This window comes from Schistocerca cancellata, chromosome 9 (assembly GCF_023864275.1).
Source record: "Schistocerca cancellata isolate TAMUIC-IGC-003103 chromosome 9, iqSchCanc2.1, whole genome shotgun sequence".
Classification (NCBI taxonomy): domain Eukaryota; kingdom Metazoa; phylum Arthropoda; class Insecta; order Orthoptera; family Acrididae; genus Schistocerca; species Schistocerca cancellata.
In genome coordinates, this window is record NC_064634.1 from 509,426,052 (window position 1) to 509,452,459 (window position 26,408).

At 40.0% G+C, this 26,408-nt stretch overlaps 2 protein-coding genes across 3 annotated transcripts; both read right to left on the reverse strand.

Annotated features, from left to right (window-relative positions):
- Nucleotides 1-17,253: 17,253 nt before the first annotated feature.
- LOC126100269 (sphingolipid delta(4)-desaturase DES1) lies at nucleotides 17,254-26,369 on the reverse strand. Of its 2 annotated transcripts, none has more exons than XM_049910862.1 (6): nucleotides 26,156-26,369; nucleotides 24,142-24,318; nucleotides 22,192-22,331; nucleotides 21,689-21,902; nucleotides 21,240-21,451; nucleotides 17,254-18,053 (listed from the first exon to the last, which is right to left on the reverse strand). In XM_049910862.1, the coding sequence occupies exons 1-6, from the start codon at nucleotides 26,235-26,237 to the stop codon at nucleotides 17,913-17,915; spliced, it is 966 nt and encodes a 321-aa protein (XP_049766819.1). In that variant the 5' UTR covers nucleotides 26,238-26,369; the 3' UTR covers nucleotides 17,254-17,912. The 2 variants fall into 2 exon arrangements, with proteins under 2 accessions (XP_049766819.1, XP_049766820.1); XM_049910863.1 differs by lacking the exon at nucleotides 26,156-26,369 and adding an exon at nucleotides 24,708-24,877.
- LOC126100270 (autophagy-related protein 101-like) lies at nucleotides 24,766-26,091 on the reverse strand. The gene has a single exon (XM_049910864.1). The coding sequence runs from the start codon at nucleotides 25,557-25,559 to the stop codon at nucleotides 24,903-24,905; it is 657 nt and encodes a 218-aa protein (XP_049766821.1). The 5' UTR covers nucleotides 25,560-26,091; the 3' UTR covers nucleotides 24,766-24,902.
- Nucleotides 26,370-26,408: the final 39 nt, after the last annotated feature.

Sequence of the window (26,408 nt, forward strand, 5' to 3'; positions counted from 1 at the left end):
GGAAGGAGAACTTAAATATTATTGACTCACGGAGGAGTGGAGGGGTTTCGAGCCATAATAGTATGCTCTCATTTGTTGAGAGGTGGGAGGGGTTTCCGGCAAATTTTATATCAGACAAGACCACGGGACCAGTATTTAATTATGTCATGACCTTGAATACAACCAGTACGCTTGCCTAGGGTGAGTGGGTATGACAGGAATTTCCCTGTGTAACCTTGATCAATTACCGGTGATTCCTCGGTGGGGGAAGGGAGGTGACCTTGAATATAACTAGCCCAAATGTTTAACCTGACACCAGGACTCTCTATCAGTGACTAGAGACCTCTAGATAAGATCATTACCTTCGTTAGAACCTATATTACTGTCTACTGTGTCCTCCGGTAAGGTGCTCAAACATGAATATGGAGGAAAAAAGACAGAGCGGTGCTGGACGGTTTTGATACGTGGACATGACAGAGGATGGAAAGAAGAAGTTGGATGGATAGACTGAAAGATGAGGAGGTACTGAGAGGAGAGGATCAGAAAAGACAACGGCTGACCAGTTCCATTAAAGGAAGAAACGAAACTGTATTGGACATATACACTGAAGAGCCAAAGAAACTGGTACACATGCCTAATGTCGTGTAGGGCTCCCGCTAGCAAACAGAAGTGCCGCAACACGCCATGGCGTCGACTCGACTAATGGCTGAAGTAACGTTGGAGGGAATTGGGGAATTGACACCACGAATCCTGCAGGGCTGTCCATAAATGTGTAAGAGTACCAGCGAGGGCGGGGGGAGGGGGGGGGGGGATCTCTTCTGAACAGTTCGTTGCAAAGCATCCAAGATATGCTCAATAACGTTAATGTCTGGGGAGTTTGGTGGCCAGCGGGAAACTCAGAAGAATGTTCCTGGAGTCACTCTGTAGCGATTTTGGACGTGTGGGGTGTCGCATTATCCTGCTGAAATTGCCGAGTCCTCCAGAATGCACAATGGACATGAATGGTTGCAGTCGATCAGGTAGGATACGTACGTCAGAGTCGTATCTAGACATATCAGGGGTCCTACAACACTGCAATTGCACACACCATTACAGAGCCTCCATAAACTTCGACAGTACCCTGCTGACATGCAGGGTCCATGGACTCATGAGGTTGTCTCCATACCCATACACGTCCATCCGCTCGATACAATTTGGAAACAGACTCGTCTGACCAGGCAACATGTTTATAGTCATCGACAGTCCAATTTCGGTGCTAACGGGTCCAGGCGAGAGCCTTCGGCTCCGGTAGTCCATATCGGTGATGTTTAGTTGGATGGCTCGCACGCTGATACTTGTTGATGGCTCAGCATTGAAATCTGCAGCAATTTCCGGAAGGGTTGCACTCTGTCGCGTTGAACGATTCTCTTAAGTGTCGCCGGTCCTGTTCTTGCAGAATCTTTTTCCGGCCGCAGTGATAGAGACGTGATGTTTTATCGGATTCCTGATATTTATGGTAGATTCGTGGAATGGTCGTACGGGAAAATCCCCACTTCATCGCTACCTCGGAGATGCTGCGTCCCATCGCTCGTGCGCCGACTGTGACACCACGTTCAAATGACTTAAATCTTGATAACCTGCCATTCTAGCAGCAGTAACCGATCTAATAGCTGCTCCAGACACTTGTTGCCTCATACAGGAGTTGCCGACCGCAGCGCCGTATTCTGCGTGTTTAGAAATCTGTATATTTGAATACGCATGCTTATACCAGTTTCCTTGGCGCTTCATGCATTGAGATAGGAGTGGACAGTAAAAATAGTCTTACAGATGCAAGTGGAAGGGAAGAGGAGACGAAAGACATTTCAGATTCTGGATTATGCAATGGGCAGCACCACATACAGCAATATTAAGAAAGAAGCAATAAACCACAGGAAATGGAGACGCAAAAGACCCAGTAACTGATGATGACGGTCATGGTAATCGTGAAACAAATACAAATTCTGCGTCCTCCCTACTGAACTTTAAAGGCAGACAGTAGGTGAAATTTCATTATCTTCTATCGTTTCCGGTGTCTTAGTTTTGTACATCTACATCTACATGACCACTCTGCAATTCACATTTAAGTGCTTGGCAGAGGGTTCATCGAACCACAATCATACTATCTCTCTACCATTCCACTCCCGAACAGCGCGCGGGAAAAACGAACACCTAAACCTTTCTGTTCGAGCTCTGATTTCTCTTATTTTATTTTGATGATCATTCCTACCTATGTAGGTTGGGCTCAACAAAATATTTTCGCATTCGGAAGAGAAAATTGGTGACTGAAATTTCGTAAATAGATCTCGCCGCGACGAAAAACGTCTTTGCTTTAATGACTTCCATCCCAACTCGCGTATCATATCTGCCACACTCCCTCCCCTATTACGTGATAATACAAAACGAGCTGCCCTTTTTTTGCACCCTTTCGATGTCCTCCGTCAATCCCACCTGGTAAGGATCCCACACCGCGCAGCAATATTCTAACAGAGGACGAACGAGTGTAGTGTAAGCCGTCTCTTTAGCGGACTTCCGGAAAGGCTCAAAAATCATGAAAAGTTCAATTTTTACTTTTTTGCGTTTTATGAATCTGCAGACTATTACCTTTTAAAAGATATATAATTTATTCAATTCCGAAGACTACAACTATTTTTAAATTATTTTTGAAATGTGTTCTACATGGGCGTGACCCACTGTGGCGCTGTTAAACTGCTGTCAAATAGTGTTATTATTAACGTCCGTGTTCATCAGGTACATTTTAGTGATGTGAGATAAAGTATGTGTTGTGGCTAACCTGTGATGGTTCAAAATATATCGCTGGTGTGATTGTCGAATGTTTCATGTTTATTTACTCTGTCGTTATCTCGAAAATATTCGTAATTAATTCTGTTTCTTGAGTCTCTGTTTTGTTGAAGTATAATAATGAGTAAAAGTAAAGTTATTAGAAATCCTGTGAAGGCTTTTAAGAAAAGGAGAAATGTTGGAAAGCCAAAGGTATGTGTTATTATGGGAATCAAGATAGGTTCTAACATGGTACGAGCGATGCTTGCTTTAGACAAGGAACGCCTTCGGGCTGCAGACAGGGCTGTAAAGAGTCTAGAAATACAAGCAAGAGTAAACAGGAGGAGGAACAAGAGGAAGCTGGAGGAGGAGTTTGCAGAGGATGAAGATAATCCATCCTATGGACCTGGAATGCACTAAAAAGTTAATCCAATCTTTGTCGCTCGATTCCCAAAACTTTTATTTTCTCATACTAATTACATGTTTTCTAAGGATCTTCCAAACATATTTGTTTCAAACTTTCAGTAAATGTTACACAGTACCTTCTGCATAGTTTAACACAACCTTTTTCCAAAAAACTGTATATTTTTGAATATATAAATAAAAAATTGCAAAAATATGTTGTGAATTTTCATTACAATTGAAAAAAAATCATCTTTAATAACTGAACTAAAATTTTGTAAAATCCCTGCGTTAAGTTGTAGCCCATATTCCAGTAAATAATCTGTAAAAAGTTCAACTTCCTACCTCAAATACTTTGTGAGGAAAGATGTAATTTATAAGCGTTATTTTAACATTGCAAGTATAGGGCGTTCCGGAGCCCCTTAATGAACAACTTTTAATGAACAACGAGGTATACCTCCCTCTAACCTGCCACGCATGATATTAAGAACTCGGCTTCTCCGTTTGAGTGAGTCAAGGAAACATGTGAGTGGGATGTGTCGAAGCAGGAGAGAAACAGCAGGTGCGGCTCAGCTTGAGTGACGGTTTCCTCTAGAGGAAGCGGCAGCTCAGACTAATCACAGAGCGATGTTTATCGTTTATGTCATCGCCAGATAGAGAGCCATAGGGCGCACACTCGTTTCCTGTTGTTACAGTATTATCAGCGCTGCGGCGGAAGAAAGGAGTCAGTCACATCCCGCCGCCCATCGAAGGGAAGGGGGGGCGGGGGGGGGGGGTTAGAGAGAGTCTGACGGCTCGTCGATGGTGAAGTCATCCGAGAGGAAATAACATACCACTTTAAAGTCTTGTTATCAGGGAGACAGATTTATAGCTCCAACGGGCAGGAAGGGGAATCCGGCAACCGAAGGCTGACGCAGACATTAGCTTCGTATTCGCCTGAAATTATACAGGGTGGTCCATTGATAGTAACCCGGCCAAATATCTCACGAAATAAGCATCAAACGAAAAAACTACAAACTAGTCTAGCTTGAAAGGGGAAACCAGATGGCACTATGGTTGCACCGCTAGATGGCGCTGCCATAGGTCAATCGGATATCAACTGCGTTTCTTAAAATAGGAACGCCCATTTTTATTACATATTCGTGTAGTACGTAAAGAAATATGAATGTTTTAGTTGGACCACTTTTTTCGCTTTGTGATAGATGGCTCTGTAATAGTCACAAACGTTTAAGTACGTGGTATCACGTAACATTCCGCCAGTGCGGACGGTATTTGCTTCGTGATACATTACCCGTGTTAAAATGGACCGTTTACCAATTGCGGAATAGGTCGATATCGCGTTGATGTATGGGTATTGTGATCAAAATGCTCAACGGGCGTGTGCTATGTATGCTGCTCGGTATCCTGGACGACATCATCCAAGTGTCCGGACCTTCGCCGGATAGTTACGTTATTTAAGGAAACAGGAAGTGTTGAGCCACATGTGAAACGTCAACCACGACCTGCAAAAAATGATGATGCCCAAGTAGGTGTTTTAGCTGCTATCGCGGCTAATCCGCACATCAGTAGCAGACAAATTGCGCGAGAATCGGGAATCTCAAAAACGTCAACATCGATTCCAGCCGTACCATATTTCTATGCACCATGGCGACGACTTTGAACGTCCTGTGCAGTTCTGCCACGGGGCACAAGAGAAATTACGGAACAATGACAGATTTTTTGCACGCGTTCTATTTAGCGAGGAAGCGTCATTCACCAACAGCGGTAACGTAAACCGGCATAATATGTACTACGAGGCAACGGAAAATCCACGATAGCTGCGACAAGTGGAACATCAGCGACCTTGGCGGGTTAATGTATGGTGCGGCATTATGGGAGGAAGGATAATTGGCTCCCATTTTATCGATGGCAATCTAAACGGTGCAATGTATGCTGATTTCCTACGTAATGTTCTACCGATATTACTACAAGACGTTTCACTGTATGACAGAATGGCTGTGTACTTCCAACATGATGGACGTCCGGCACATAGCTCGCGTGCGGTTGAAGCGGTATTGAATAGCGTATTTCATGACAGGTGGATTGGCCGTCGAAGCACCATACCAGGGCCCGCGCGTTCACCGGATCTTACGTCCCCGGATTTCTTTCTGTGGGGAAAGTTGAAGGATATTTGCTATGGTGATCCACCGACCACGCCTGACAACATGCGTCAGCGTATTGTCAATGCATGTGCGAACATTACGGAAGGCGAACTACTCGCTGTTGAGAGGAATGTCGTTACAGGTATTGCCAAATTCATTGAGGTTCACGGACATCATTTTGAGCATTTATTGCATTAATGTGGTATTTACAGGTAATCACGCTGTAACAAAATGCGTTCTCAGAAAGATACATGTATCACATTGGAACAACCGAAATAAAATGTTCAAACGTACCTACGTTCTGTATTTTAATTTAAAAAACCTACATGTTATCAACTGTTCGTCTAAAATTGTGAGCCATATGTTTGTGACTATTACAGCGCCATCACAAAGCGAAAAAAGTGGTCCAACTAAAACATTCACATTTCTTTACGTACTACACGAATATGTAATAAAAAATGGGGGTTCCTATTTTAAAAAACGCAGTTGATATCCGTTTGACCTGTGGCAGCGCCATCTAGCGGGCCAACCATAGCGCCATCTGGTTCCCCCCTTCAAGGTAGACAAGTTTCGTGCTTTGTAGTTTTTTCGTTTGACGCTTATTTCGTGAGACATTTGGCCCGCTCACGATCAATGGACCACGCTGTATACAGAGACTGCAGAAATCGTAAAGGAAAAGGGCCGTGGAAGGTGGGTGGGAGAAATGTGATGATGCTGGCTGCAGCGGTCCAGCAGGGCTCCACAGCAGGGCTCGCTAGCTCACATTCGTCCTGACAGTTTCAGTTACTGACAGTGGATGAAGTGTTCACCGCCAGCATTTGACCAGCAATGGGAAGAGTGTGCCGGATTAAATGCCACACCTGTCCGCGCGCAGTGTGCTGTGGAGCGCGGTCCCCTGACAGTGGTCCGCCCCACGGATGGGCACGTAAAGCTGGTGCTGTTCGAGGCGACTATATAGGCTACGTGCGGGCACCGGGGTTCCGGCCCCTCCCTTCTCCCGTCATAATACAGTACGTGGCAGTTAGAGACCTGTAGCCTAGTATTTTAAAACAGTTCGTACATTTTACAAATGTTCGTTTGATAACACAAACTGTTCCAGTATTCCATGAAGATACTGTATTTAGCAATAAAAAACGAAGCAAAAATAACGAGTTACAAAGAAAAAATTTAAATTAAGTAACAGGCTCTGAGGGTGTAAACATTATTAGTAAATTGTTAACATTGAAGGGAGTTTAAAGATGATAGGAAAGATTAGAGACGAATTGTAGTTTCCGCTCCACCAAAGCACAGTAAGAGAGATACCTCGGAAATACATCTAGCCGTGCACCCACCACTGGTTCTTGTTGTTAGTGAGCTGTATGCCTACTTCTACTGTACAGCTTTTACGTGGCTCTAGGTACAATAATGTGTTACGGCTTATATACTAATTTTCTCAAGCTGTGGCATGGTTGCGAATTGAAGAGTGACCCGAAAATAGAATAAATTTCCTTTACTTCACGTCTGTGTGTTGAATCCTCGTTACCAGCTTTTATGTCGTCTCGTCTCTGTAGAGCTGTACCATAGGAAGCAAGGAGAAGATATAATGATTATAAAGAATCCGCCTCGACTGCAAATAGAAACCGGATGTTGACCTAGGTTTCGGTGCGGATAACCATGCCTTCTTCGGAACACACTAAAACTACAAACTGCCTAAAGAGGCATGGCTCTCAAGGAGAAGGAGAAGATGCTGGCTGGTTGGTGAATAGCATCCTTGTTCTATAGCATACACGCAATAATTAACTGGGTTCTTCATTCATAAACAAAGAGCTACTTAACTTAAGCTCCCATGTGCTGTGGTGCAAGCTCTCCTGTACAGTCCACTTTAGCCTCACTGCTGCTGATGTACAAAGTTCACTATTCTGGTTACGAGCTAGAGGCTGTGACTGTGGCTCTGTCTCCGTGACACACGGGAACTCACATGGCCTAAGGACGCGAACTAATTGATCCTCCGGTCCGCAGCGGCGATCCTGAATACTGGCGAATCAGTCCTTGGCCAAGATCGATCTTCTTGTAACCTGTATGCCACACGGTGTCCTGGCGCCAGCACAGCACAGATCTGAAGATGGTCATTATAGACCGAAATAGGTAGTCTGATCACATAAAAATTTCTGACCACGGACGGGAAGTAAAGGAAATTTACATACAAAGTGATTGACCCAAGGAAGTTGTCATCAACATCATGTTTTACTGGGTTCCTGATAGTCTCCGTACACTTGTGAAATGGTTGTATAGGAAAATCCCCACCTCATCGCTACCTCAGAGATGCTGGGTCCCATCGCTTGCGTGCCGACTATACCACTACATTCAAACTCACTTAAATCTTAATAACCTGCCATTGTAGCAGCAGTAACCGATCTAACAACTGCACCAGACACTTGTTATCTTATATAGGCATTGCTGATTGCAGCACTGTATTCTGCCTGTTTATGTATCTCTATATTTGAATACACATACCTACACCAGTTTCTTTGGCCTATGTTGATATATACCGTGTTGTTTGTGATATGCCTACACTCGATGTAGAGAGTAGCTTCTGCTAGATATGTAATATTGATCCATGGTGTTTTCATTATAAGTTATTGGATTGTATGCAGGTCTGTTCCTTTAAAGAAGATGGGTTTAGATACATTGAAACTGTGCTCAAGGTTATTTGAAAACCACCATTTTTTGCAACTGATTGGCCGCCCTTTATTCCTGCTGTTCTGTAACTGCTGCTGTAGTGCAGCCATGTTCAAAATATTGTACGCATTTATTCCAGTTCCATTAGCTCATCTCTTCCTTCACTTTCTCTCTGTCCATCTCCTCTTTCCCCTCTCTCTGTTCAGTCTTCTTCCCTTTCTCTCTGCATCTCATCCTCCTCAACCCTCTGCCCATCTCCCCCTTTCCCATCTCTCTGTCCATTCTTCGTCCCTTTCTCTGTCATTTTCCCCCATTCTGTCTCTCTATCCATTTCCTCCTCACCCATATCCATGTCCTCCTTCCCCTTCTTTATCTGTCCATCTGTACCTTCCTCCTTCTCTCTCCACATTGTCACACCCACTCCAACAGGAGGTTGCTGGTTATTATTATTATTCCCATCACTACTCCCTCAGTATTTCTTTCTAGATAATAATTAGTATGTGTATTAAGTTTAGTTGAAATCAATCCAAGGTTTGGAGGAGATTTTTACCTGGTGTTATGTCTGCATACACACATGTCACATACATTTAATGTATTTCAGATATATTCACCTGTACCTGTAGCGAATTTTGCACTGAAATTTCGTTTCCATGCAACTCAATGTTTATGACATCGTATCTGATGAACTATGTGTCGTACAATGATATAATTTTGTAGGTACATTCAGAAGCATATGTCGATACTCTCGATGAAATGGATTGCAAAGAGAGTTAATAGCAAAGAAGTAATAAATTTAAACGTCATGCCTGATTTGGCAGTTTTACTGCATGAACAGCGAAAATGTAGTAAGTAATAACCTTTCTTCATCATTTTGTCGGGGTGTGAACGAGAAAAATTTCGTAAAGGTTTGAAGTTTGTTGCAAATCAGCAACTGTTCTCATTCTCAAAAACTGGATGAATAAAGTCAGGGTATTCACACGTAGTAAGTTATACTTCTCACCTCACTTCCTTGATTGGTGGTTTTTACCACCGTAACTATTCGCAGACAGTAAGTGATACGTCTCGGCACTGCCCTGGCTTGCTGTGACTGCAATCGCCACGCAGAAGCGCTGCTCAGACACTGCTGGCATACTTAACTGTCTTTGTGTCTTTCTGTTCCTTTTAATAAGCCAAAACATCATGACCACCTCTTTAACTTGGTCCACTTATCATACACAGTAGGGCGTACAAAAGCGATTCAGCTTGGCACGGGTTGTACAAGTGCTTGATAGGTTCCAGCAAGCTTGTCGCACCAGATGCCTACTCACAGGTCACTAAATTCCCGCAAACTGCGGTACGTGGGCACGCAGCTGGCGCCCAATACGTGTTCTAATGGGTGCAGATCAGGGGCATTTGCTAGTTAAGACATGGTCGTACCCAGCGAGGGGCAGGGGGGGGAGGGCAGCTGTCCCTACAAGATATTCGCTGTTTTTTACTTGTTTACTGTTTTATTTAATAAGAAATGCTGCATGTTTTCTCGGATTGTACTAGTGCATTCTTGTATTTAAAATGTTTATTAAAAGGAGTTTTTCACTGGTTTACTGTTTTATTTAGTAAGAAGTGCTGTTTTTGTCTCGAGTCCTTGTTTCCTGAGACTAGTATGACCTGCCCCCCTAGTTCACATCCTGGGTACGCCCTTGAGTTAAGACATCAATGTCGGTTCACTTTCGCGCTCCTCAAACCACTGCAGCACAATTTCGGCCTTGTGTCGTGGAGAGTTATCCTGCAAGAAGATGTAATCGCCCTCAGAGAAAACTTCCATGAAGGCATGCAGGTACTCCACAACAATGTTTATGTAGTTCACTGCTCTCACAGTATCTTCTAATACTGCCATAGGTCCCATAGAAGCCCTACTCAATGAACCCACTGCATAATTCTGCTCTCACCAACCTGCATCTGTGGCGCGTTGCACGTTTCAAGCAGCCATTCGCCTGTATGACAGTGTGTAAGGGCCCAAACATCGCCCCGCTGTAACAAGAAATGAGATTCATTTGACAGGCGAAACGTTTCCACAGTGAAAACTCAGCGATGCTGTGCCCACTGCAGTCGCAGCCTATCTGACGATGTATTTGGGTCAACACAGGAACACATAGGGGTTGCGTGATACGGAGCTCAATGTTTAACAACGACCTTTCAATGGTCTGCTCTGAAACACTTGTACCTGCACCAGCATTGCACTGTCGCCAGATCTGCCACAAAACGCTGGCTGTCCTGGATTACACAGTGTGGACGTCCAGTAACGTGTGATCTACGCGTTTTTCCACCATCCTTCAACCGTTTCCCGTAGGTGCTCATGAGTAGTACACAAACAGATGGGCAGTTTCGCCATTTCAGAGATTCTCGTTTCCAGCTACAGCGTCGCAACAATGTGTCCTTTGTCGAAACCGCTTATAGCAGTGTATTTCCTCATTTGTGGCCCGTATTTTCGCTATAATGACTGCCTATTCGTTTCTCTTCCGCTTACATTCTTTACTTCCTGTACATGTGCCCAAACCACCACCAGGAGGCATTCAACCTCGCTATGGCCAGTGGTCATAATGTTTTTTCTCATCAGTGTGCACAACAATGAAACAATGAACTCACTAGGCTCCTTGGTACCGCTCTATCGAATGAAGATGTATTCCACTTTAATAATTCTTTTATTTGCAATGGGAAACAAACTGATGCCTTCCGCCAAAGCCGGGCATCGTATGAAAGGTGATGAGTGGGATTTCTTTGGGCTGACTTCAGCTACACGTTGCAGAAACTAAATTGCAAATATCTGCTGAAAAACCAGAGAAAATGCCCCTGACGACCTCTAGGATAGATAACCGGAATCTTATTTTCTTTTTTATTCAAGAATATTTGGTTTGATACCATACAATATGCAGATTCAACATGTGTAAGTGGCAAGCTTCTATCAATAACCATGGTTTTGATGAAAATTTAGTTTCCCTTAGAGTGGCACTTTACCTCATCTTCTCCAACACATCAATAAAGTAGTCACAACATTCTCTGGGTGGTACCTTAAACTAGGACTTAATGTGATACCGGTATGTGGAGAATGATAAGCATCGCATCGCATCGCATCACATCTCTCTCTCTCTCTCTCTCACACACACACACACACACACACACACACACACACACTCTGCATTTCATCATTTCGCCAACTATGGTGGACCAGCATATTACTGTGCTGTACCTCATTTAAAGGTTCCACACCCTACCTCTCATGATGAGGTGCCAGAACAACCTCAGCATTCCTTACATTATTTGAAGTCCACTTAGGAACAAGACACTTATTAATGGACATTTGTATTGGGTGTGTACACCCTTCTTCTTTATGACAGCCTGAATCTGCTGTGGATAGTTTCAATGAGGTGTCTGTGGAGGAATGGCAGCCCATTGTTCCTCAAGAGTCAAAACCAGGCAAGGTAGAGATGCTAGCCACAGGGTCCTTCAGCGAAGTCAAAATTCTGACTCTCCCCACAAGTGTTCCACTTAGTTCTGGTCAGGACTCTGGGCAGACCATTCCATTCCAGGAGTGTTATTGTCCGCAAACCGTTGCATCACAGATGCCTCTTTATGACTGGGTGTGTTGTCATGCCAAAATAATCATCATCTCTGAATTACTCCTCTACTATACACACCAAACAATGCTTGAAAATTGTGTTCATATCCGTCCACATTTAGTGTTTTCTCAAGCATAATAAGGGGAACACCCTCACATAAAAGACACTACCTTACCAAAAGACCACCTACTTTACACTTCACTGTTAGCACTGCGCATAATGGCAGGAAACATGACAAGTAACCAAAATCTTTCTATCAGACTGCCACAAGGTATAGCATGATCTGTCAATCCAAATAAATTGTATCCAGTGTCCAGTGACATCACATTTTACAGCACATCCACCATCACTTAGCATTCACTACAGAAATTTGTGGCTCTTGAGGAGTTGCTTGACCATTGTACCTCAATCTTTTTAACTCACTATGCACACTCACTGTGCTGGACTGCAGGTAGCACTCTGGAACTCACAAGTTGTTTGTTCCACTAGTTTCATGACATTTTCTACAATCACCCTCCATGATGTTCATCAGTCCGTGTCTGTCAGCATATGGCTGGCTTGGTTTAGCTGTGGTTGTTACTTCACATTTTTACTTCAGAATCACATCACCAACATCCAACTTGGGTAGCTTTAGAAGTATTTACATGACCTTGACGGACGTGTTATCCATGTAACATCCAATGACTAGTCTTAAGTCACTGAGCTCTCCTGTTGGTGCTATTTCTGCTTCTCTACTGACAACAGAATACTGTCTCCTTTTATACTAGCAGGGCTGACTTTTGTGACCTCTAGTGATCTAGTGGTCAGTTCCAATTTATATATACTGATGCTCAGATATTTCTGATCACATGTCCTCTGTGAATGACATAGCACTGCCTCACATGTGGATTTTTGAAAGTATGTACACACACACACACACACACACACACACACACACACTCTCTCTCTCTCTCTCTCTCTCTCTCTCTCTCTCTGCAGATATAGTTTTATTGTCCCTCAATAGTCACCAACATTGTGTATAAACCATTGTCAGTGATTTGTAAGTCATAAAATAACTTTAGCAGTGACAGTTGTATTGATAGTTTGAACAGAGCAGTATTTTACAAGATAAATCTTCCTCAAATTTCTGAAGCAAGTGCCACGAAGTGTTTCCTTCATCTTAGGAATCAAATGGAAGCTCCAAAGGCTTAAATTCAGGGACTGTGGACAATTTAGTCCCAACAATTAAACAAATCAGTCACAGCTTGCACTGTATGTGCTGTTGCATTGTCTTGTAAAATGATGGGTCAGTTCTGCAGAAAGTATCTCCACTTACCTCTCTAAGCAGTGTTCCAACACTGAACAGTAATACAGCACATTGGTGGTGGACCTGTGGTGAAATGAATGCATTTACATAACACCATTATGCTCATACATACGAATTACCATAATTTCATTGCTGGGCTCCTGACAAACTTTCACTCATTATGGCGGTCTGTGATGACACATTTTGTTTGGCTTTTCAAGCATATTTCATAAGATTTCACTGACGTCTATGCAGCCTAGCAATATGGCATAAGAAAGGCTATGGGTATGAGCCGATTCATTTCATAGCCATGTCTGCATTTCCATCAAATAGTATGGAACCTCTTGCATTTCCAGTTTTTCTTATGTCCAAGTGTTCCTCCAGAATGTGTGCTAATCCTCTCTCTTGCACCATATCGCAAACCGTTTGATGCTGAAGTTGCATGGGGACAACCTGACTGACAAATATCTGCCACGATTAAAGTTTTTGCACTTTTTGCACATTCTGTGTGGGAATGCATGTTCCACACACGCCTCTTGAAGACCTTTACGGCACTATCATCCTGTACACCCTCTGGCACAGTTTATTATTCACTGCAATCTTCTTGATTTGAAAACATCATGAAACACCATGACAGCATATTAGACAAACCACTACATGAAGTTCTGATCTCAACTGCCCAAGCGTTAAAGAAGTGTCTATTTGCACTAAGATAAGGCAAGTATATGTAAATAATAATTGGTATAAACAACATTATAGAAGTAGCTCATACTAAATATTACATCCCTTTTACTTCACAAACTGTTCAACATATTGAAATGACGTTTTCAGTACAGGATAGCACATGGATGATCCATAATTTTTATTTTAAATGAACAAGTACACTTTGTGAACAGCATTTGAAAGCTCTGAAAAAGTAGTACAGAGATATAAGGCAAGGCTTCTTAACAATGTGTTCATACCCTGCAAAAAATATCCAGAAATGAGAAAAAGGCAGTGGAATACTATCGCAGTGTGAACACTGCTGGAACTCTTGGTGCCGTGCTGAGAACATCTCACCTGCAGACATTTAGTCAACACAGGATTGTACCACTGTCCTTTAATCTGTGAAAATCCTACGTGTGAGGATCGAAGGGGGGGGGGGGATATCCCATATGATTATGGGGTTTCTGCAATGTTCGGTATTCCCCTTTTTATAAGCTAGTATTGTTCAAACCCAGGAGTTTTAATTCTCTCTTTCACATATCATTTTTCTTCCCCACTGATCCCTTTATGACAACCAATACCCTACTGCTACACTTTGTACGAACAACAGCCTAGGTGAAATAGTAACTATTACTGTGTAATTTTAAGTACAGTTTTTTGTGCTAACTTACCTTCAGAAAGTTTTTGGACGGTTGAGGAAAGGGATCAGAATCCGGGGAATGCTTTACTTTCCTGTCATCAATGTAGGACATTCGATTCTCACTGCAAAAAAGGGGCAGCCCCTGGCCCAAAGGGTGCCCCTTCCCAAGCAATTTTACAATATTGGTTCCAAGCATTCAGTTCCCGATAACGTAAATCCTAAGCACATTTCCCACACTCTGCATCCAATAGTAGCATGGGTAATTTATTTCATACATTTTAAGAGAGCTGATACGCAAGTTATTTAACTTTTTGTAGATCAGTATTGAATGTACACAGCAGTTTCCTTTCATAAACACCCTATTAACCTACTCCTCTGCAGCTCTGGCATTTTTGACAAATGTTACCTTAATGGAAGATACAGCACCCTTGCACAGTTCAGCACTGCCCACAGAAACAAGGTTAGCACAGCCAACCCTTGATGGAATATTAATGTTTGCGTAAGTCTTCAAGACTTACTGGTTTGTACGACTCAACCACTTGAGAGAGAGTGAGTCTGCCCATGTAGGAATATTTGCACTAGTATTTTGCTTTCAGATAAAAGCCTGTATTACATTATCACTTGTTCCATAGATCACAAATACAGCATTTCATTATGACATGGAATGTGTCAGTTTAACATAAGGTTTCTTTATAGTCTTTTTTGAAATTACAGGGTGGTGCATGATAAGTCACCTGATTTTTCTCATGAATAACACATTTCTTGTTGACAAGATTTGTAATTTATGGATGTAGAAGTAAAGAGTACAGCTTTGAAATACAAGCTAATGAATCACATGTACAATATTACTCTCGTTTTTCTTTACAACTTCAAGTCGCACATGTGCATGCATTTGTGACGACTCTACGACGCAAATCTCCTGGAATGGCACAGCATAACTACACAATGATAGCCCTAAGTTGCACTGCATTTTCGGGTTTTCTGTGGTACACCCGTTTAAGGAACCTCCAAAGGAAGAAGTCACATGGGTTAATGTCCGGGCTGTGGAGCCAAGCCCTTCATGTAGGAAATCAAGCACAATGCTGGCAGTATGGGGGTGTGCTCCATCCTGCATGAACCATTGTGTCTGCAATGGAAGACATGAGGCCTCGAATTGAGGAAATAATTAGTTTCGTGGCGTGTATAAATAGCGTTCCCCCGTTACTGTAGCACTGAATAATGCAAACTGCAGTCTCTGCTCCTTATCTCTCACAGTAAGCTTATGCGCCAGTCATTTTGTATGGATACAAGCAAAGGTCAGATTGAATAATTCTTTTTACAGATCAGCATGAAAAACCCAACTCAGCACTGGCTCTTCTTGTTGATGTACTCTGATTAAGAGTCAAAGCCACTCAAATTGCTTCGATGTTTTACGGTGAATGTACAATACGTGCACGTAGCTGCTGATACTCCAAAATAGATCCAGTAGCTTCGAATTTTTTTATGTAACCTGCATATTGTCTGAGCTGGAAGCCCGAGTGCCGAAATGAGCACGAACACTGTGTGTCAATGTAACACTGTCAGTCACTGCGAACAGTAACACAATCTTTGTCTTTTGTGCAGTCAATTGTCCTTGGACTCACCATGGAAGTAATAAACTGTCAATGACATCTGGTATAATTGCTATCAACTGCACCAAGTTGATCGCACAATTTGAAAGCTATTGCCCCAATAGTATACTTAGATCAAATTTCAGTCGAGTGACTATCGGGCACCATCTTGTACTATACACTTAAAAATTCATCTACTGAATATGAGCCGTCATTTAGAAAGTATTAATTTGTTTTTAAATATTGGTTGATTGGCTGCCTGTTGGACTTAATGCTATTTGGTAAAGACTTGTTTTGCAGTGTGCGAGATGTTAGCTGCATTGTTGACATCTGCAAGGACTACAGGTGGTGTCTTATCAATCTTCATAGTTTTACACAGGATTACATGTATATTCTCCATCATTCTAACAGTAGCCATCTTACATCTTGGTTAATGTTTTGTTTTAATTAATAGACCAGTTATGTAATTAGGAAAACCTAAAACAGCACTATGAATACTCTTCTAGGTCACTCCAGCCATTGAAATTTTCATTTCATACCTGAACTTCAGTTTGTGCATCACATGCCAATGTTTAGTATGAAGTCATTAAATCTACCAATGCTTCTCTTAATTGTATTTATAAGCAATTAACATTCAATGTTACTGTTAAGCAATACAAATTTGATTAATGGATTATATTATTAACAAAAGTATGCAATGTGTGCCAACACAACTTTACACTGAGGAAAAAAAAAAATTAACAAAATCTGTTTCAGTAATTACAACAGAAAGCTGTAATATGGAACATATTAAGATTGTGTTGTCATGATTGGCCTCTGTTATAACTTTATGCAATGTAAATAGTAATGTCCATTAACAGGAGACAAAAATTCAAGCTCTGGGCAGGCCTACAGCTCCAGCATACCAAATAGGTTTACGGTGTACTACAGTAAGTAATTAAACTTAAAAAATTATTTGTACGTTTTTAATGTCAAAAATAGCTCACATACAGCAGTCATGGCTATAAGTAGCAAAAATTAAAGCTCTAAACAGGTCAAAATACCAATTAAAATGCATTCCAGAATATAAATACCTGTAAGAAAGTTACAATGAGATACAACTACTACTGAGCTAAACATGTAATTTTGAATAAGCCACAGCATAACTAATTTTATATAGACGCAATTTCATATACTTTGATGTAAACAAATATTTATGACAAAGACAATACTAAATGCAGTTCATGCTTCAGATTCACTTCCTGCCCTCACTGATCAACATGTGACTAGAAAAGATACCAGCCTTTTCAGTCTTTTATGTTTTACATGTAAGGGCTAATTAACTTACATTCAAATCTTAGAAATTAACATTGTAAAGCAGCAATAAATACATTTTTGACAGTGAGCAACTAATGGATTTCTCTCTTACATTAGAAAAATGTCAGTTCACAGATTTCTGTCTGCTTTACACACACACACACACACACACACACACACACACACACACACACACACACACACACACACACACACACACACACACACAATAAAAATAGAGATTTGTGCTTTTCAAGGCATAACTTGGTAACAGTGGAAAACATTACTGGCATATTACAAATGATCAGTTTAAAAAAAAAAGTGAAAGGAAAAATTAAAAACCCAAAAATGATGTATGATCATTTAAACACAGTATTTACACATCTTAACAAGTTATTGTTAAAACAAATTTGAAGATATCAACCCTGCAAGTTACAAATAACTCTTGCTGACAAGTTCCCAAAGCAGCAAAAAATGTTAGTTACCATACAATATTTCATTATTTAAAACAGTGATTTTGTTCTAAATTTTTACATACGAACATGAAGCCTAACATGCAATGTACACCATAGACAATTTTGGCAAGACCTAGTTGAACAGCATAACAGATCTCGTCAATAATTGTAACGTGCATCACAGTATCTGTAATAATCAACATTTAGTCCAGGTCAATACAGTTTTCCAATTCACACAGGTCATTCACCACACATTTCACAATATGAAATAACAAATTAATCTCATCAAAAAAATTTCCAACAGTCTATGACTTTTCAGCTGAAAACACTGATAACATATTTATTAAAGAATAAAGCATCAAAGTAATACAACTCATGATTTCAATCCTCTGTTTTTCCTTTTTATGCGGGCATAAGGTCCAATATCAGGGTCCATGACGAAGTCATACAAAACACTAACCCAAGAATTGTGCTGTGGTAGGTTATCATAATATTCCGCTGCTATCCGTTTCACCTAGAAAATAAAATTAAAAGCATAAATCATAAATGTTTTGATTGTATATTTTAAGAAATATTTTACACGCAATTTCTAAGAAAGATTTGATTATGTGCAAATGAAAAACCAGATCATTTTTATAATGTTCTAAATGAGGAAAGTCCTAATGACAGTAAGTTGTCCTTTTATCAAACTCATTCATACGGAGACTTCTTTAATAAGCGCAATTACAAACAGTCTTCTATCCTTAAGTTGACGCATTATTTTACATTAACATTTGTTCCATGGATCTTGAATGTGAGAGAGAGAGAGAGAGAGAGAGAGAGAGAGAGAGAGAGAGAGAGAGAGAGAGAGAGAGAGATATGAAGTCTGAATCACATGTTAACGTCGTTTTCGAGTGTTTTTTCATAACATTCGTCCAACAGATGTAAATGCATACCCACTGCATCCTTGTTGACACGTAAATAGTTCTCACTGAACACTTTAAATTTGTCACTGAGATGATTTCTACCATGCACCATATGTTTTGTTAGTGTTTACATTTTAGCACGAGACATGTTTGCAGAATTTTGACAGTGGCCCCTTCTAGTGCTTGTTACTAGAAACTATTTAGATCCTTTTTTGTCTTGTGTCTGTATGCTACACATATGCTCTCTAGTGATTTGATGTGCAAGCATGCAACTGATGTGATGTCAGGCTTGTGTTAGTCCCAAATGGGAGTGTAGTCTGTACAATTTCATCAACAGAACACAGTATGATCACATGCTTCGTTCTAGTTTTGGACTTGCTGCACATTACAAGATTACAGTGAGACAATAACTGCTTGCCTCATGGCAACTTTTGCCATGACGTTAGTTGAATGCACATATTTTTTAATTTTCAGATGTGTTAGCCTTTTTTTTTTCCAATCTCCGATCGCTTAGTATAGAAGCTCCGCAAGAAGCAGAAAGTGGACATGCACTGTAGGCTACTGCACAACTCTCTCACTACACACTCCATCATTGGCGACCTCAAGGCATCAGTCTGCATTGCACTACAGCCACGTAAACATGGCTACCATTATTGTTGCTCCCACCAAGTGTGAATTATGAGGTGTAATTTGGTTTCTGCAAGCAGAACGGAATAGTGCAGGAGAAATTCATCGGAGAATGAGCCGAGTGCATGGTGATAACTGCATGACTGATGGTGCTTTGCGTGAATGGTGCCGAAAGTTTAAAGATGGCCGAAATGACGTGCATGATGAAGGGACGAAGTCTGTTGTTACAGACGACTTTGTTGAATGAGTTGACAGAGTGGTTAGCGAAAATCATAGTTCATCATAACTGCACTGCCTATGGAAATTACGGAAGTTTCAAGATCAGTATTACTCTCTATCGTTATGGCTACAAAAAGCTTGGTGCTCACTGGGTTCCAAAAATGTTGACGGATGTCCACAAAAGTCACAAGTGTACAAAACTTTTGGTAATAAAATAAGTGTTTTTTATGAACTTGTCTTATTTATAGCCTACTAGCAGGTGGAAAGAAATGACCCTTGTACCTTCCAACGTGATGCAGTTTTATGTACACTGCATTAAGGTGTGCAATGGTCATGACGTCTTATGACACGTTTCTGCTCCCTTTGCTTCAGTTTACTGGTTTTAGTATTTTTTTTTTTCATAATATTTGGCAGAAATGTGGTTGCAATTATTAATGCAGTTTACCAGGTTTGTGATTAAATACAAAAACGACTCCGTGCATCAAATCTAGAAATACAACCTTTTAAAAATTTTATTGCTTTAGTGACTGGCTTGACGACCATTTAGGGTGCCAAACATTTTAAAACAAACATCTTACATTTGTTATAAATAGTGTTTGCGAAAGTCTAAGAATAATGAAAAGGTGATCTCTTGGCGATACAACTTGCAGCATCTTTGTATCATGTATTTCAATATTTTTTATTGTGTAAAAGATTAGAGATTTTTAAAAACTACATTTGACATTCACAAGGTTTTTAAGTTGAGTGAAGTCCTATTTAAATCCATTCAATAGTGTCTCTTGATAAATATGTATGTTTCTGTATCCATTGCTTCAACCAAACATTTCTGTTTTTCCTCGACATTTTTATTTTCCTCACTATTTTTCCTTCTTTTTCAACAAACAACAACAACAACAGCCGCCTTGTTTTATAGCACGATGATCTAACGACGCATCTAAGAATTGCGGAAGTAAACTTGTGCAAGTTTTCATTCCAATGTAAACATCTCACCAAGTGGTTCCAGAAGTTACTTGCTGAAGTGACTTTCTAGTGGACACAGGCCTTCAGTCAATAGAAAATAACTTCCTTACCCACAAAAATCTGTGATCTTGAAGTTTAAATATTACATCTAACTGCATTTTGGTAGGAAGACACTTCAAACATTAATCACCTTTAATTACTTATGAGACCATTCTGATAATATGTAGCGTCTACCACATTTAGTAGTGAAAAATGCTGGTCTGCTGCAAGAGCTTGAGTATTAAACATTACCATGAGTGACCCCCTAACAATTAGGGAAAACAGAAACCAACTCAATGAGAGCAGGTTAATTGAAGGCCTCAATTTAAAGCAAATGAACAAACATAACTGTGTTAGGCAGGTAAAATTCTCAGTTGCCAAGCTGATAATAGCACAAGTGATTTCCACTGGGGGACAGATCGCCAATACTAATAACGGAAGAGATCTATCAGTCACCCGGCTTACCAAATAAAGAGAAGGCCACAACTGAAACCTAATTTAAACAGAATACTTCCAAACTCAATTTGAGTTTATAGTAACTTTCTTTAAATCACAACAGAAAACAATGAAGATCTAGAGATATGTGCCATCATCTGACCTCTGATGGCTACCAAGAACACCATACCTCAAGAACAATGCAAGTATCACAGTTCTTACTGCAAAAACATGGGAATGACTGTCCATTTTTATGGTGTATTTTAGGTGATATTGTTACTCCAAAAGACAAACATATTGGAGTATGTGGAAATCCATGGACGAAGTATTCCACAGTAGATATTATTGTTGAACCCGATATATTTTATAACAAAACAATAATGTCACCATTAACACTTCAGACAATGCTCTACATGCAAAATAGCTGTAACATTGTTCCACCCATCTCACCAATCACTACCTGCATATTGAACAAGTTATCAATTACTTCTTTCTAACAATTAACAGAACCTTACCTCTGGAAGACGTGATCCAGGAACTGCAGGAAAATCATGATGCTCATTGTGATAGCCAACATTGAATGTTATCCAATTAAGACACCCATAATACGAGTATGTCTCGTAACCTTTTCGAAACATGTAATGTTCGGAAACGAAATGCCCAGCAACTGGATGCAGCCCCATTGCCAATAATGATCCAGCAATTAAGTACACTAGTACTTTGCCCCCTAAAAGAGACAAAACATTAGCAACAAGTTACAGAAGTATAAATATTATTCCTCAATTAAGAAGTGTACAAACCCGTCAACAATACTGTATTATAAATAGCATTCTTGCACTTATTTTTAATACAGCTTACATTTCCTAGAAATCAACACAGTTCAAATTTTCTCTAAATGGGAAAGATGAGCCATCAAAGCAGTTTACATTTACAATATGAATCTGAATATCAAAATTTTACATACCAAAATAGTAATAAACGAAGACATCAAAGATTAGCTGGATAATGACATTAACTATTTCCAAAGTCGTTGGCGACTTTGGGTAAATAATAACTGGCCTCAAAGCATAGAAAAATGGTTGCAAACACAACCAGCAAAATTTTCCAAAAGTATTGCAGAACAGCTTCGCCTCCAAGTAGGTTGGTATGTCAGTGTCCTTCATTTCATCACCCTGGTACTGAGCAGAGAAGATATGAATAAAATCAAACTCCCGTACATAAAAAGTAAAAATAAAGCTGTCAGAGCTTCACTAAAACCAAAACTAATGTCAAACACCTGTAAAACTGGCACACTATCCAAACGGCATTGTAAACATGGAGGGGGAAAAAAAAAAAAATCATTTAACAACATTACTCCTACTTACCTATACCACTTATTTCCATCATAAAAATCTAACCTGGTAGTGTAATTTAATTATCCCACAACTTTCAACCGAGTATGCGTTTAAAAAAATAAAAAACACTCACCCTATGATGCTCCAGGTGATACTTCTTAAAACTGATTGAAAATGGTATACCAATAGGCAAGTTTGTGAATATCCCAAATGCTTTATTAGCTAATGGTCGTGCATGTCCAAAAGCCAAATTATGTGAAATTTCATGAATAGCTGTAAAGGAAGCAAAAAGGACGAAACTAAATTATTTTAAATGCATTACAGTAACCCGAAAAAAATGTTACTTCTCATAACACAGATCACAGTAAACATGCGCACTCTTCTTGTCCAACTTCAAAATCCATCCCAACATTTTCTCCAGGAAGTGGCAAAACACAAATTTTTTTTCACAAATATGCAATTTTTCCAGTTTACTGACATTCATAACAGAGAACAAATTCATTTTTATCGATACCTAAAATTACTTTAATATGTGATGCTCTCATAGGCATCCTACATACAAGACAACAGGTCTTATTGGATTTAGCATGATCTCTTCTACATGAATGAGCCTGTAAAGGTACAGATATCGATCCAGTACTTGATGAATCTATGTACCCTTATGCTCCTTTGCTAAAGCGCAGTGGCATCGGTGACTGGGATGCCCAGTCATTCTCGAAGGTACAGACTGGAGCTCTGAGACCATTTAGCGAGAAGGAGCGAGTCATACCTGAGCCATCATATGATTAGGACACATATTTGAGAGGAAAATAATTATGAATCTCAGGATTCTTTTCCTATTGGGGGCTTTCTATATAATTGAAAGACAATCCTGCAGTAAGGCAATGGCAATCTAATAAGCTAATCATAAGTGAGTGACTAATTGGAGTGTGAGTGCAATCAAAACAAGTACGGACATGGTTCTTTAACATAAAGTGAAATGAATTATAACTAAGATACCGAAGTGACAATATTCGCCAACCTCTTCCACCACCACCACCACCACCACATTTTGAAAGGTAATTACTAATAGTATGGGAGAGCAGCTAAAGCATGGGTTGTACGGTCACAGTCAGAATTTTAGTGGTCGGACCACTAACCTTGGAAGATCAGTTTGCTGTCAAAATCTGGCTATTTATGAATGTCCAATTCCTAATTTTCCGACCAGCCAGACTATAGCAAGTAATATTCAAGTAAAAATTAAATAGTATAGACTGGCAGCTTACAAGTATTTCAAGTTAAAGACGAAAATAGCAATTCAACACAGTTATAATCTAAAGTCATATTAAGGAACTCAGAAACATTAAGTAACAACCAACTAATTATGTAACCATTAACTTTCGCAACTATTGCAAGGATAGGCTGGGGAGCATTAGAAGACAATCTACATGTGTTTCCCTCTCATCCTTGGGTCCAAGTGATCTGCCTGTCCATCATATTTCTCTTCCCTCCATGAGGAATACACTAACAATTCCTATTATAGCTGGGATACTTAGAATTTTGCCTTCTGAGACTAAGTAATGATCAGCCATTCCACCTCATCTTAGGGTATTTTTTCCTCCAAACTTTCATTTTGACAGAACGCAAAAAAATCTTAGGCGAAAAATGTAGTGAACAATTATTAAATGGCTGAATCTGCATACTTAAGAATAAGCATACCTCAAAATGGCAATATAGTTCACTGTGTGTTAACGTCATTTCATAACTAGAAATTATATTAGGCATTGTGTAAATAAAGTAGCAGTAAAGGTACCAAATTGCAAAGTAGTTATGCTGCCGAGACATTTACAGGCACAAACATGACTGCAAATATCACTGGCTTTTGGAAGAGGCACCAGAGAGAGAGAGAGAGAGAGAGAGAGAGAGAGAGAGAGAGAGAGAGTCCACAGATGGGGTTGGGGGGTGGGCCACATGCACCTGCAAGTTGTTGTCACCTATGTAAATAAATTATTTATATTATAACAGGATTTTCCAATGTCATTATCTAACTAATGGCAAGCAATAACTTGGCAATAAGATTAGTACATCTGTGAAACCTACTCACCAAGCATTAATGAATGGTTTATCACACCACCAAAAACATATGCAACCAAAAATATCATTGGCCATGACTGATCTTTCATGACAAATAACATCATGAACTGCACAAGTACCATGCCTGTTACAACCCACTTGAAATTAGGATCATAACCAAATAACTTCTTTATCTGTGGGTATTTTGCTGAAAAAGTAAAAATCAATCTTTACTGATCCTTTCATCATGGTTTATACAAACAAATCAAATCCTTATGTAACAACTCTACCAAAACAGAGTTCCAATTTATGTGGAACTGAATTGATACATTCCATAATACCAATTACAACAACCAATACTGAAATCTACTTGTTCTAGGTCTATTTATGATACACAGAGTCCTTTACATCTATTGCAATGTAACTTCCATTGAATAAACTATATACCGTAGATCTGCAGCATCTCATTACTGTGTTGATTCAACTTTTGACAGTTTGAAAGTAGTTTAATGTTTAGACAAACTTACAAACAAAGAGCAACACAAAATTAGCTATTTTGAAATTCACTATTTATTACTTACTGTTAACTGCACCTACCTGATATAACAAGAGTTTTGAACACTGGAATTTTGACAAGTATAATTTTTGACATAACAGCAAAAAGTCCACAAGTTTTATACAAACATACTAAATGTGTAACAAATAAAAGTGTTTATACAAAAGTGATATTTCAGTAGTGCCACAGAAGTTTACTAAAATCGATCTGAATAAAAATACCTAATATACAAAAATTCAATAGGTAAGAGTTTCTTTCCACAGTTTCTTCATTGTTAAACCAACAGTATTGTTCGGGGGACCTGCTAATGTATGTGATAACTTAAATAAGTATGGTTGGATCCCCTCATACGTTGTATCAAAAACAAGATCCACTTCTGCCTCAACAGGAAATTCTGGAATATATGAGTTTCTATTCATAACTTCGACAATATAGAGTATTTTTTCGGTCAACATATCACCAACTTTCTCTCTTGATAGTTCTCTTTCGTATTCACTGTTCAACCTGATAATTTCCACACGTACCGTCCACACTTCCCAAGTACTTTCAATAGGAAATGGCCACCTGTTTTTCTTCCGCTGGAAAAACTCCAATGATATTTGCCCAGTGGTCTGCTGTGCACTCCTATGTAGGGAGTCCGAAAACGCCGAAATTTCTTTCTTCAAATTGCGATCTAAATCCTCGGAATCACAACAAACATAGGTAAGATCTATAAAATCACAATCCACATCACAGAATCCAATAGTTCCAACTGTATAGCGTGGTGTTTCAGGAATGAATTCAAACTTTCCCACTGTTCGGTGAAAAAGAACTGTATGAAATAAACTAGCTACAGCTTCCTTTACCTGCCTGGGTTCTACAGTCAGTTCTAGTGTCTGAGACCTGGCGTTCATAATTTCAGATTTGTTAGCTGTATGGCGGAGGAATATGCGAAATAATTTATTAGTTCAAATATCACTTTCTGCAATTTTATTAGTCACATACGGTTAACTTTACGACGAGGAAAAGGAACCTACACCTTCACAATGTAAACACGCAAAACACACCGTCATCCATTGCGAACACATTGGCAAACCAATGAACTAACGCATTCGGGCAAGAAAAAGCATTTCCAACACTACGAACATACGGTAGCACGCGTCTTCAGAACAAACTGCGACAGAACCGTTCCGCTGGTATAAAACTGTGTACAAACGATATCTCGACTCAAAGACCTGTACACAGTCTAGTTACGAGGTACGTGATGTAACACGCGAGTGACCTCATATTTAGTTACACCCATACTCTTTGAGCAGCAGCGAGTCACAAGAACAGAGGCGTATAATCCGACGATATCCACATAATACGCGTTTTCAATGATTGTAACACAACTTCCTAAAGTCTTCACGCTTAAACCGAGTCCATACTTAATCATAAAACATTCGAAAATTGAGAACCTACTAAAATAGCCAACTCTTGCAAATCAAATAACAAATGCAGTCCAGCTTACCCAAAATTTCTTTTCTTCTACTAGCATGTGGTTCTTCAGTATAAGACCATTCAAAATCTGTCCGCGAAACATGGGCTCCCATCGTCACAAATTTGTTTCACATCAACGCCTACTTCCCACACAACTGATTCACGGACAGAGCCGGCTGAATAACTTAAGCACGAGACATCTGCTTAACAATATAATCACGCCCCTCTCCGTGTCAGACGAAAATCGATAGTAGTATCGAGAGCCATAAGAACTCAACTTGATG